Source organism: Phyllostomus discolor, chromosome 3 (genome assembly GCF_004126475.2).
Source record: "Phyllostomus discolor isolate MPI-MPIP mPhyDis1 chromosome 3, mPhyDis1.pri.v3, whole genome shotgun sequence".
Classification (NCBI taxonomy): domain Eukaryota; kingdom Metazoa; phylum Chordata; class Mammalia; order Chiroptera; family Phyllostomidae; genus Phyllostomus; species Phyllostomus discolor.
In genome coordinates, this window is record NC_040905.2 from 99,525,723 (window position 1) to 99,538,694 (window position 12,972).

At 50.0% G+C, this 12,972-nt stretch overlaps 1 protein-coding gene across 4 annotated transcripts in view; it reads left to right on the forward strand.

Annotated features, from left to right (window-relative positions):
• Positions 1-690: 690 nt before the first annotated feature.
• Positions 691-12,972, forward strand: part of SYT17 (synaptotagmin 17) — a 70,259-nt gene continuing 57,977 nt past the window's right edge. Inside the window, exons 1-4 of one of the 4 annotated variants that reach the window (XM_028530526.1) lie at positions 691-1,125; positions 4,854-4,871; positions 5,529-5,677; positions 11,747-11,895. In XM_028530526.1, the coding sequence (XP_028386327.1) occupies positions 1,111-1,125; positions 4,854-4,871; positions 5,529-5,677; positions 11,747-11,895 (331 nt within the window). In that variant the 5' untranslated portion in view covers positions 691-1,110. Of the gene's footprint in view, positions 1,126-4,848; positions 4,872-5,528; positions 5,678-11,746; positions 11,896-12,972 lie in introns of all 4 variants that reach the window. The other 3 variants (XM_036020883.1, XM_036020881.1, XM_036020882.1) reach the window with 3 other exon arrangements.

The window sequence follows — 12,972 nt, forward strand, 5'->3', positions numbered from 1 at the left end:
TAAACTCGTGACTGGCAACTGCAGATGGCTGGGCATTTAAAAAGAAAGTCGGCGGAGGGCAATGTTCCACCTCAGATCCCTCAGTGGAGAGCCAGCCTCCAGCTCTGCGGCCTTGGAGTGGGAGGACGGTCTTGGGGGAGGCTTCCGGGCCCAGGGCGTACCAGCCTGGCGGGGAAGCTGCCAGGTGGACACGCCCTGGGGCGCGCGCTAGGTGGCGCGGAGCTTCGAGCGGGCAGAGGCGCTCACGACTCCGGGCACGACGCTTGGTGGCGCTGCCCGGCCGCCCCACGCCAAACCTGTTGCGCCAAGGGCGCTACTCGACCAGGTTAGGGCAAAGGGGTGCTTCGCTCTTTCCGCTAGCCCCCTGCGTCCCATGTCGCATCTCCCTTGGGGTGCCCCATGCCCCACCTTAACCTGGGGCTCCCATTCTTCTGGCCTCTGCGTTCCGCACTGCAACAGTTCTAGGCGCGTCGGATGGGGCGGGAATAAAGTTTTTCCAAGCTGGTTTGAGAGAGGGCTAGATTGGGGAGGACCTTCCCAGCTCCAGGCTCTATGGCAGGCTGTATTGTATCTCCCTCGTTTTCACAGCCACCCCAGAGGCTCTGCTCTCCGTAGGTGCCAGCCCTGGCGCCGACTGGATGGGCTGACCCGTGCACCGCCCTCTCCCACCCGCTTCTCCATCCCCATCCCCTCCCCCGCCTCTCGCGCGCACGGGCCCCTGCGTCTTCGGCCCCGCCTGCGCTGGGGTCGTTGCAATCCCCGCCGCTGCCCCCAGCTCCCTCCTCAGGCGCCCTGGCTTCATTCCAGCCTGGGGAGCGACTCCGGGGGGAGCACGGGACAGCGAGGGAGGCCAAGGAGGGGGACCTGGGCACCTCAGCTCCCGCAACCTGGAGGTGGCCCCGACTCCCGGAGCCGAAACGCAGGGAAAGGCAAGGACGGGGCGGCCGGCGGAGGGGCGGGCGCCGCTCATCAACCACGCCAGTCACGTCTGGGGCCACCGGCCGCCTTTTCTTCCTTTCCCCCTTTGCTTTCTCCCCCGTCTCCCTTTGGCGAGGGCAAAGTGGTCGTGGCGGCGCCATGCCCGGGCCGGAGTGAGTCGCACGGGTGAAAATGGCGTATATCCAGGTAGGGCTGAGGCTGGGGGGCCAGGTCCGCGGTGTGGGTGGAGGGGCCGTGCCCTTTTCGACTGTGAGCACGCGTAAAGGAGGGAACGCGGCGAGGCTCCCACAAACTTGCCCCGGAGGGTGCAAGGGTGCCCGAGCTCAGCAACCTGTGCGCCCCAGGAGAAGAGGCTGGGGAACCCCCCACACCCCAGGAATGAAGGGTCCCTTGCGGACTCTGCACTCGCGCCTTTGCCTCCTTGCGAGGGAATGAGGGGGCTAGGTGGACTTTTCTCCCCCCCTCCGCCTCCCCTTCCCTCTCCTTTTGCACCCCACCCCAGGGGAGGGGCAGCGGCGAGGGCGGCCCGGGCCACGCCAGCGGCGCGGCCCGCCCGGCCAGCTGCGGTTGCCTTGGTGACGGCTGGGACTGCTTGGCTGGCCCGGGGAGCCTAAGGCAGCTGTTCTGGCCAGGAGGGACCAGGACGTCGTATCTCCCGGGCACTGGGTGCTGAGGGGTGGGGGACACACCAGAGGCGTGCTGGTGGTGATGCTGGCGGTAGTGGTAGGGCAGTCGATTACTTTAAGCCATTGCATTGGGGTTGGGAGTTGTGGACCCCCATCATTTTGGGGAAACTCCCCCAATAGTCCTTGGGCTGAAATAATTTCCAAGCATGGATTTCTTTTTGTGGGCGGGAGATCTGCTTGACTAAGAGACCTTTCCTTAATACAAGGCTGGAAGTGGTGACAGGTCAGCGCCAAGGTCATGCAGTCAGACCCTTTGAGCTGCTTGCTTCTGAGATTGGCTCCTTTGAGCCTCGCAGAGAAGCCTACAGGCTCCTACATTCGAGGTGCACCTGGGCTTAGTTCTCATCTCCTCAGCCACAGTTGGAGGGGCTGCTGGTCCCCTAGTTTCCCTCTGGCTCACAGTTCCCCCATTTTGTCCTTAGACTTTTTAGTCTGCCAGAAACTCTGCGCTCTGCCACCTGGCTAGCCTTCTCATCCCTCTCCTGACTTAGATTAGCTCCACTGGCTTCCTTTTCATGAAATCCCCAGGTCATCTGTCTCTTCAAGTTCATTGAAGGTCACATCTACAGACACTGTGTCCTGGATGTTGTTAGGGGGACTATTCAGTAGTCAGTCACTCAACAAACAGCTGCGTAGGCACTTACGATGTGTGGGCCCTGGGAGCACAGCTGTGAAAACAGCACAGGCCATGCCTCTCAGAGTGCACGACCTAGTGGGACACGAAGGACACTTGAATAGGCTTTTACAGTTCTTAATGATCACCTTTAGCACAGGGAAATCAAATGATTTGTGCAAGGCCACACAGCTGCTTCAGGGGGTCGAGGTGAGATCTAAAAGGCAGGATTGTGGGGATCAGTGGGACATTTGTTAAGCATCGAGTATGAGGAAGGCCTGGTGATGTTGGCTTTACTTCTACAACAAGTTGTTAAACTTTTTCTGTAAAGGGCCAGAGAGTAAATATTTTTTTTCTTTGCGGGTTGCATGATCTGTGTCTCAACTCTCCTACTCTAACTATGGTGCTGAACATGATACATGATAATATGGTACATGAAAATAAATGAATGGGCATGGTTGTGTTCCAATAAAACTTTATTTGTGGACGCTGAAATGTGAATTTCATGTACTTTGCACGAATTAAGAAGTATTCATCTTCTTTTGACTTTTTTTCAAACACTTAAAAGTGTACAGACCATTTCTAGCTGAGTGCTGTACAAAAACAGGCTGCAGGCCAGGTTCGTCGACCTTGTTGCAGAATTCTGGGCTTTCTCTCATCCTGTTTCTTTCTGGCTTGAATCAGTTGTCCACCATTGGGTCAAACATATGAACCCAGTGGAACCAGTGTGAGGAAAGGCTCATCAAACATGCCTGGTAGCATCAGCGCATCTTCCCTTTCCTCTGTCTTCATCTTCCTTGGTTTCTCTTTGCTCCCCGACACACTTGTCTTGCACCTGGGTCTGGAGGAGGCTAGATGGTTGTTCCTTATAGAGACCCTGAGGTGGCTTTATCTCTGCTCATCCTGGCTTTGTAAATGGTTCTCTTTTGATCACCACATACTGAGAAAATGCTTCCCTAAATGAAGATCATGGGCAAGAATTGGGAAAAAGCATCACTTTATCCTTGCACTTTATTGGAAGCATTTAAAAGTACTTGATCTTGTAAGCCCCACGAGGATGTAGCTTGTTGATGCTTTGGTCACTGCTCTGTTGGCCAGGACAGTCCCTGGTGCCCGGTAGGTTCCAATTGGTCTTGACAAACCACCTTGTTCTCACAAGCCACAGAAAGGGGGCAGATATTTTGCAGCTGGGCAGCGCCCAAGCATTTTCATAGTCGGTGCCCTAGTTTAGTGTTTCCATGAAAGAAAAGAGGTAACTGAAGCTCAGAGTGGCCCCACGACTTGTCCAAGTCACATGATCGGCTAGTGGTGAGGCCAGGACTGGCACTTCTCTACTCAGCTCTTCCTATACCCTCCCCGCCACCACCCTACCCCACAAGCAGGTCTTGTTCTGGTTTGAGTTTTGCTTTTGGAAGAGTTTGTGGCTAGTGCCCAAGACCTGTTTCCCAAGGTGCAGTTATATCCTCACCACTTCAGGGACTGTGAATTTTTCATGAGCTATGTACCACCTGTATGGTTTTTTACTTAATTTTTCTATAAATGACCCCCCCCCCACTTTTTTACTTTAAAAACTCATATGAAAGGGAAACTTTATGTCAATACCATATTAGAAAATGAGGATCACTTGTTATAAACAGAAGTTCAACTGAAAAAAGAAACACAAGAAGAGTAATGCCACATTCTTAGATTCTAGCTGTAAAGGGCTTTCTGCCCGGCTCTGAGCTGGGAGTCTTCTCTCTGAGGGGGCAGGGGTGGGGAGATTTGCACTTATGAGAAACATATTAACATAGAATGGTACCAAATTGAGTCTTTCTCTTCCTTGCAAGAGAATTGAAAAAGACAATTAACTTCCTCCCTCAGAGTTCTGAGTTCAAGTCCCACCTGAGTTCATCTCTGGGATATGTCCCAGGCTGGGATACGGGACTCCTCCTAACCTACCTGGTTTACTTGGCCCATTTGGAAAGCCATCAAGACTCTTCCCTGGAAAAGGGGAAGGATCCTGTGTCTTGGGAACCTGTGAGAAAATGAGATGCGGGGTGGGGCCAAAGAACGGAGGCAGCCTGTCCCTCCTCCAAGGACCAGATTATGCCTTCCTTTTTGGCTCTCTCTGTTTGTGGGTGGTCATATGAAGCTCCCACTGTCTCCATTGGAGCAGACTTGGAAGGTAGTGCCTCCAGAAGGGCGGGGGAGCCAAGTCACATCCACTCTGTGCCTGCCTGCATGTTAGCTGATCATGTCCTTTTGGGTTGGCTTCAGGGCTATTTCTGTATAGGAAGGTTTGCTGTTCTAAAGTGTGGCTGCATTGGATAGCATGACTATCTATCCACCCGCTCTGATTCATAACAGCATACGGTGCAAATCAAACCGAAATGCTAAAGTTTCCCATTTATTCGGTATTGGTTAGCCAGGAGGCTACCAGCAGCTCTGGGGATAGCAACACCTTGTTAGGAAGTCAGCTCCCTTCCCAGGATGGTAAGTGGAAAGATCCAGGGCATTTTTTTTTCTTTTTTCTTTTCCGAGTTGCTGGAATATTGCTAAACTGGTTTTGTCTCTCTCTTTTTGTCACCCCCACCCCCTCTACCCCGTGGCTTCATCTTGGATCTCTAAAAGGGCAGTTGGAACCTTTAAATGAGGTGGGTTAATTCAATGATTCATTTGGTCTGGCTTCTAATCAAGAAATGCTTGCTTTTTGTGGAGTCTTTTGTGAGGCTCTGGGGAATATTGAATATTAAACAGTAACCGGATGTTGATAAGGGCACGGTTTTGATGAATTTCTACGGCAGGGAGATCCCAGGGAAAAGACACTAGTCCACGAGATAGGTTCCCTCCCCACCCCTACTTATTTCATTTGATTATATCTGTTTCCTTTCACATCACTGCAATTATCTTTTTTTAAAAAAAAAACAACTATTTTTGCTTTGCTTTCAAGAAGACAGACTAATATTCATTGTGTTTCGGGAACATGTTGTATAGCCCTCACCATGTTGGGTCTACCGCCCACATGTCAAGAAAGACGTTTCCATAAACTACAAAAGAAACTACCTGCAAATGTTTTGCTCGCTATTAATGGCTCCGGTGAGTTGGTGTTTGCCATCTTCATGCCTGCAGTTGGTAAATAGAAATGGAAAACATTTTGTTCCAAGTGTTGACAGCAGAGACAGACCTCCTGAATATTGTTTCTCACCAGGGACGGGCTGCTTGTAATTCGGGTGTTTTTCCTTTTCCTCCTCTCCACCCTTCCCGTGTCCCCTCTAACCCCCTCCCCCACCCGCCTCCCCCAATGGCCTCAGGGATTTCTTTCTAGAATTTCCGATCTGCTGCTGTGCAGATGGACTTGCCGGCACTGCTGTCAGAAGTGCTATGAGTCCAGCTGTTGCCAGTCGAGTGAGGATGAAGTTGAAATTCTGGGACCTTTTCCTGCCCAGACTCCTCCCTGGCTGTAAGTAACACTGCTCTGAACTTCCCGGAGAGCAATCTCGAGACCTTTCTTTTCTCAGTTGCTGAGAGGGGGTCGGGCCAAGTGAAGGAGGATCAGGGTATGAAGGCGGGAAAGGCAGAGTGCCCATGGACTTCTTTGCTGTTGACGGGGACATGCTCTGTGCCTCTCAATTCATTTGGCAAGCTGGTGAGACCAGCTGGTGGTGGGACTTTTGTTCAGCTAGTTTCACATTTTCTGAGATGTGAACTGTGTGATGCTAAACATGTGGGCACTTGTAATCACATTGAGTGTCCTTCCAAGAGCAAAAAGAGATCTGTGAATGTCGATAGTCTTCACAGGATCTCCAGACTCCAAAGGTGTCCCTCCAAGTCAGCGTGACAGATTGGCCTAGCACCCGGCCTAGTGCTTGGCGCATAGTAAATGCTGAGTAAGTGTTGCATGGCTGGGTAGATGGAATGAACAAACAAGTGCATCTTAGCTGGTCTGGCCACGAGCTTCAGAAATAGAGAAGCCGAAAAGCACCTCCAGGCTCCATCCTGTCCTCCAACGCTGTTTATGTTCTTTTTGGCATCTTTCATTTTATTTCCAATTCGTTCTCCTCCCGCGCCTGCATCTAACATCTCCATCTGCCAGTCACTCAGATATTTTGGGAACACAGTTTTGAAGCTTTTCAGCCATGTGTCTGGTCCACTTCTCTTGGCTGGGAGAGGAATGTGGACAGAGAGTGTGGGTTGAGCCCTGAGGGTCTGGGAATAATCGAGTGCAACTTCTCATGAGACAGAGGGGGAGGCCCAGAGAGGAACGAGACAGTGCAAGGGCCCATGGCTGGAGCCACAGTGGGGACCCAGTGCTGAATCCGCTAAATCCTTGGGCTGAGATTCTAGAGGACTGTGGTGCCCCATCTTTTCCTCCATGTCAGGGAGTCATGCCTCAGTCCTTCCTCTTGTTTTCTCTTCTTTAGAAGCAAGTGTTGAATATTTCTGTAACAAAATGGTTCTGTGTCAGGCTCTGTGAGTTGATATCTTATTTCTTCTACTTTTTCCTGGTTCTGGGGTCTTGAGCAAGTTGCATGAGCCCTCTGTGCCTTGACTTTCCCAGGTGTGAAGTGGTAATGATGAAAATAACAGTTTTTATCTCATAGGGTTGTTTTTATCTCGTAGGTGCTGGCAGGAATTGGTATATGGAGAAGGACTCAGGAATGCTTGACACCTGGTTGGCAATCCTAAATGAGAGTCTTTTTACCCTGTTTTTGTCTCGGTTTCCTCATCTGTAAAGTGGGAACAGTCACAGGACTTTGTAGGGCTGTTATTAAGAGTAATGATGTATGCACATACCATGCTTATTTGCAGTAGTAAGGACTCATTTCCATCCTTGGTAGGTATTGATAGGGATCCTTTAAACTGATTAAAGGCGATGGTAAGGTGCTCTTCCGTTATTCACAGGTTGTAGCCTGAATCCTGCAGGTGTGAGCAGAGTTGAAATGTTTGGTGAAATCAACTCATTGATCAAGAGCTCAGTCCCATTTTCCAGTGCCCCATGGGGCGGAGGTTGGCTCAGCCCATCTGGTGTCTTTTCATTAAGGCCACGCTCAGAAGAATGCTGGCTCTGTGAGGGCAGGGTCTTCATCTGTCTTACTCCAACACATGATTGTTGACCAACTGACTAACCTACAGGCAGAAAGTGAATCTTGAAAGTGCCAGTCATCCAATTGAGAAGTTAATTGTAGTTTCTTCGGTACTTATTTCTTGAGTGCATCCTGCAGGCTCTGTGGGACACACAGGCTTGAAAGAGTCCCATTTCTGGCTCGGGGGACTTAAAAGCTAGTACAGCAGGTAAGGCAGGGACACAAGTCCAATCACCCCGTAGGGCTGTACATTCACTCCCTGCACACCCATATGACAGTCCTGCATAGAGTTTTTTAATGGAAAAAATCCAGGCGTAATGGCTTCAGGTGTTGCCAGATCCAGGGGCTTACATGAAATCATGGTTGTGTGTGCGTGCATGTACTCTCTCATTTTCTTTCTGTTTCTCTTCCATAGGCCTCATTCTTAAGCTTCTTCCTTCTCTGCTTCATTCTTAGAAGCAGCAAAAACACCAGGAAAGGCTCTTGCTACCCTGGCTTGGTATAAATGTACCAGGCACGTGACCCAGTCACTTTTGCATGGAGAAAATGGTGCTAGGACCTTGACTGGGTTGCTTGACCAACCTGAAACTGGGAAAAGGGTCATTCCCACTTGAAACACATGAACTAGGCTAGTAGAACAGAGGTTGTCACACTTCACCTGTAAAGGGCCAGATAGTAAATATTTCAGCCTCATGGGCTTTGTTTCTGTTACAACTAGTCAATTCTGTCATTCCAGTGCAGAAGTAATAGTCAATACAGCAATGAATGGGAATGGCTGTGTTCCAGTAACACTTCATTTACAAAATCAGGAAGTTGATTTGGTCTCGTAGTTTGCTGACCTCTGTAATAGACAATTTGTGTGCTATAACTGGACCCAGGGCAGAAAACACCAGATATTATGTCTTGGAATTGTTGCAGGGATTGTAGAAAATGATTCTGTAAACTCAGATTGTGTAGGGTCTTGAATGCCAGATTAAGGAATTTGGATTTTTCTTTTGAAGTGATGGACGCTGAAAATCACAGTCGGGTAGAAGTTTGCCTCCAGGCACCCAGATGGAGTGTTACAGATGCACATCTGCTGACTTGGATGACAGTTGTGTTTGACAGGCTGCTGACCCTTTGGGCAAGCAGAGGGCTCTTTTTAGGGGGCAAGGGGTAGGACCCTCTGGGGAGACAGGTTTTTTATTTTGCCACAAGCAGAGAAGTGGGTTGGAAACTTCCTAGCAGAGCTGACGCACCACATGACTTCAGGAGGCTCCCTTCACTGGGTGGTTGTTGGGAATGGCACCACCTGGAGTTGTGCAGCCTATAGCCGGCACAGCTGCACATGACCTTCATGCTGCCCAGGATGACCCAGGTCTTCCTTGAATCCTGGGTATCACTTAGTGCACTTTTGGCTCTCAACACAATGCAAAATGTTAAGAGAAATCTGTAAAGTGGAAGCAGGTTAACTCCTTCAGAAAATGAATTTACAACTTGTGTTTTCCCCAGATTTATTTACCAAGTGGGCAGTTGCATGTCATCAAACAGGCGGGAAGTAAAAATGTCAAGTGCTCAGGCTTTGCAATGCTGTTCCTGCTGTGATATTTGAGTCCAGAACCACAGGGGTGGCAGATGAGCTGGCCCTTTGGGTGGGGGACACATCATTATTGTCACATGTGCTTCTGTCACATGGGTCACAAGCTTTCCTGGGCTGGGCTGGCCTGGTGAGGGGCAGAAAAACTGTATGATCCAGCTGGCTCCTTTTGGGGCAATGCCAGAAAGACCCTCACTGAAGAGTGAATTAAAGTCAAGTGATTAGTTTGTCCAACAAACGTGTGTGGGGTGCCTACTGCCCAGCTCAGAAGTGTGGAGCTGTGACTGGGAGTCTGTTGTCGCTTGACTCAGTCGGGGTTCTACCATTAACATTGGTGCCGATTAATCATCCACCCCTCACCCTGGGGCTTCCATTCCCTCACCAATAAAAGGGGCAGGGTTATTAATAACAACTAATTCCCAGATTACTTTATGGGTGAAATGAGATGGTTCATACAGAGCAGTTAGCCCAGTGTCTGGCACCCAGCAGGCACCCAACACCTGTACCTTTGATCACAACAAGTGCATATCTCACCATTAAGAGGTGTGCCCTGGTATAGGAGGGGTGACAAAACATGCACTCAGATCACGGTGACACAAGAGAAATGGGATAAGAACCACAGGAAGGGTGTATTCATTCACTCATTGAAACAATAAACGTGGGACACCCCAGATGTGCCAGGTACTAGGGCAAGGTTGGCCGTGGTGACTGAGACAGATACCGTCGATACCCCTGTGGAGCTACCACTTGGTGTTAGATGCAGAAGAAAAGCAGGCAAACCACAACTAAAGAGGGGTTATGTGCAGTGTCAAAGAGGGGAAAAAGCAGGTGCACTGATAAGGCTGATGGAAGTGGGAGGAGTGATGGGGACAGGGTGGGGCCTCCCAGAGGAGATGCTATTAAAGCTGAGACCTGAGTGATGACAAGGAACCAAAGAGGTGATGGGGACTGGAAAAGCATTCCAGGCGGAGGCAACGGTATGGCTCAGTGTATTGGAGGAAGGGCTGAGAGGCTTGGTGGTTGCCAGGTGGTGGAGGAGATGGGGTGGTTCAGGCACACACTGGTACTATGTCTGAGAGGACTCAGCTACAGACTCAGGGGCCAGTGGTGTTTAAGCTGATCCTTGAAGGCTAGATGGGACTTCCAGGTGGAAGTGACTGCTGCAGAGGTGTGACAGCCGGGAAGCAGGCCATGCAGGTAGAGATGCCTCAGTGGCCATAATGTTTGGTGCTGCCTTCCTTGGAAGACGCAACAGCTTTTGTTTAAGGGAGAGCAAGAAGAACGATCGGTACAAGGTGATCCCATTTCTGTGCCCTCCCCTGCTTTCCATGCCCCACATTTCATCTGCCTGGTTCACCTTCCAGAGACCAGGAGCAGGAGGCAGACAAGGACTGTGCTCTTCCTCCTCTTGTAACACCGAGGACAGTCTCGTCCTCGCTGTGACCCTTATTACCACTTTGGAAGAACATCAGATCCATCTCATTTCATGCACAGGATGTATCGGAAATCCTCAGAGAATTAGAAACTTGCATTTTTCAGGACTAGTTCCCCTGCAGACTTAAATGTCAACCTGGGGGGATGCAGTCTCAGAACACATCAATCCGCAGCTGTGATGGCTTGGGGCATGTTGTTCGCAGCATCCATCTCACGGCCACTTGCCAGCTTTTGTGCCCTCCTTCCCTCCTCCTGCTGCAGCATCCTAACCTAGTAGCATTATGACTGTTGGGGGAATCTTGAAGTCACCCCTGTTAATAATACTAGCTGAAATATATTTGGCACCTACCTACGAAATACCAAGCACCATTGTAAACATTTTATATGTGTGAACTCATTCAGTATTCATAGCAACCATGCAAGGTGGACACTATTATTATTCCCATTTTACAGATGGGGAGATGGAGGCACAGAGACAGGAAGGGATTTGCTCAAGGTCCCCCAGCCAGTGTTGAAACCAAGAGGTTGTGCTCCTTAATTACTGCTTTGTATTTACCTCCCCTCCGACCAGGGCTTTCCATGTTTCCACTGGGAGCACGTTGAATCATGCCTGCTGTTAATTCATAGCTGTTTCTTTACATCAAACTATTGTTCTTCCATCATCGATTTTCAGAGCTGTTTTGTAGCTATAGCCCTGCCACTAAAGAACCCTTGAGTGACATTGTTCTAGGATATTTCTAAAAGATGTTAAATTATAGACACAGTGACTGTTGAAATAGCAGGGCATTTCTCACTAAGAGCCACTTGCAAAAGTTGAGATGCACATAAATAGCCACATGGTTCCTTCCAGACTGAAGATTGACAGGCTTCTCTTGACTTAGTCAAAATGGCGCCCCACTCCCACCCCCAACACCACCGTGGCCATATCCTGAATAGGTTTCCATGTCCTGCCCTGGCTGGTGTGGCTCAGTGGATTGCATGCCGGCCTGCAAACCAAAGGGTCACTGATTCAATACACAAGTAGAGCACGTGCCTGGGTTGTGGGCCAGGTCCCCAGTTCGGGGTGTGCAAGAGGCAACCACACGTTGATGTTTCTCTCCCCCCCCTTTCTCCCTCCCTTCCCCTCTCTCTAAAAATAAATAATATCTTTAAAAAAAGAGTTTTCTTAAAAAAAGTCTCCATATCCCTCCCCACAGCCCCAGGTTTGACTGATTGTTCTAAATTGGGAAATATTTATTCATATCACTTCACGTTTTGTACAAAAAGCAAAACACTAGGGAGAGTTTAGAGCTACCACATTATTTCAAATTTGCATTATTCCAAGTTGTATTACCTGGGCCTGAGAGCTATTTTCTCATGGGTCTCTTCTCCAAAGCACAGAGATACCAGTCCCTGGGGATTCTTTGACAACCATTGAGACCTCTCCCTCCCATAGGATGGCCAGCAGGAGCAGTGACAAGGACGGGGATTCTGTCCACACAGCCAGTGATGTCCCGCTGACTCCACGTACCAGCTCCCCAGATCGAAGATGTTCATCTTCGGACACATCCAAGTCAACGTACAGCCTGACCCGGCGGATTTCAAGTAAGTGTCTCTGTGGTGTCTGGGGAGCCTGGCCTGAGCAATCCTATCCTGCTCAGCCTTCCCTCGGAGTCCACAGGTCAAAATCCTGTTAGCTGGGTTCCCAGGACAGGAGAGGAGAGCTGGCTTTCCCAGCCACTCAGCGGCCCCCCCAAGGAAACACGTGAAGGGCAAGGGGAGGGGCAGAATAGGATGACAGTCCAGGAGACAGGTGACAGGGATGTGACAACGTGACAGAAGTGCATTGCACCTGACTTCTGCCGAGTTCAGTCAGAGCGATCGTTTTGACTGATTTTTGTTTTTACTGATTGCTTTTCATTGAATTGGCTCGACTGATTGACATTGTCAACCTGTATTGCCTCAGACCCCAAAAGGCGAGCGTTACCATGTTGCACAGCAGGGCTTGCAAATCCTAGTGAGTCCAGGGTCCAGGTGGGTTGTGTCAGTAACTGAGTGCAGAGGGTGGGGTAGAGATGAATGTCATCCTACGGCAGTGCCGAACGGTGACCAACCTTGAGAGGCACTGGGGCGGGTGTGCACAGCTGGGAAGCGGGTCCTCAGCTGCAGCCCTGTGGGACTGTGAGCCCAGTACTGCCTGAGTTTTCTAAAGAGAAACTGGCAATCTGGGTTCTCGTAATCTCTCACTTTTAAACATGAACAAAATGTCTCTATGGGTTGAATTTGGCCCACAGGCCATCTCCTCTGATGTATTTGACTAAATGGCATGATTTGGGTGGGGAGGAGGAAGGAGGATAAAACCCAAGAACTCCCTGAATAGGATCCTTGAAGAAGCACAATAGGTACTTTGAGGTAGAAGCCATTACCAGCCCCATTTCACAGATAGGGGAACTGAGTCCCAGAGAGTTTTAAAAATGTGTCCCAAGTCACATGGCTCACTAGTAAGTGGCTGGGTTGGAATTTGACCAAGCACTCCAGCCCCAGAGTCCCATTCTGAAAGTAGAGGCAGTAAACAGTAAAGGTTAGAGTCAAGGGTCGGGGGCCACACCGGCCAGGCTTGACCCTTGGTTTCTCCTCTTACTAGTTGTGTGACCTTGGGCGAGTTATTTCGTGTTTCTGTTT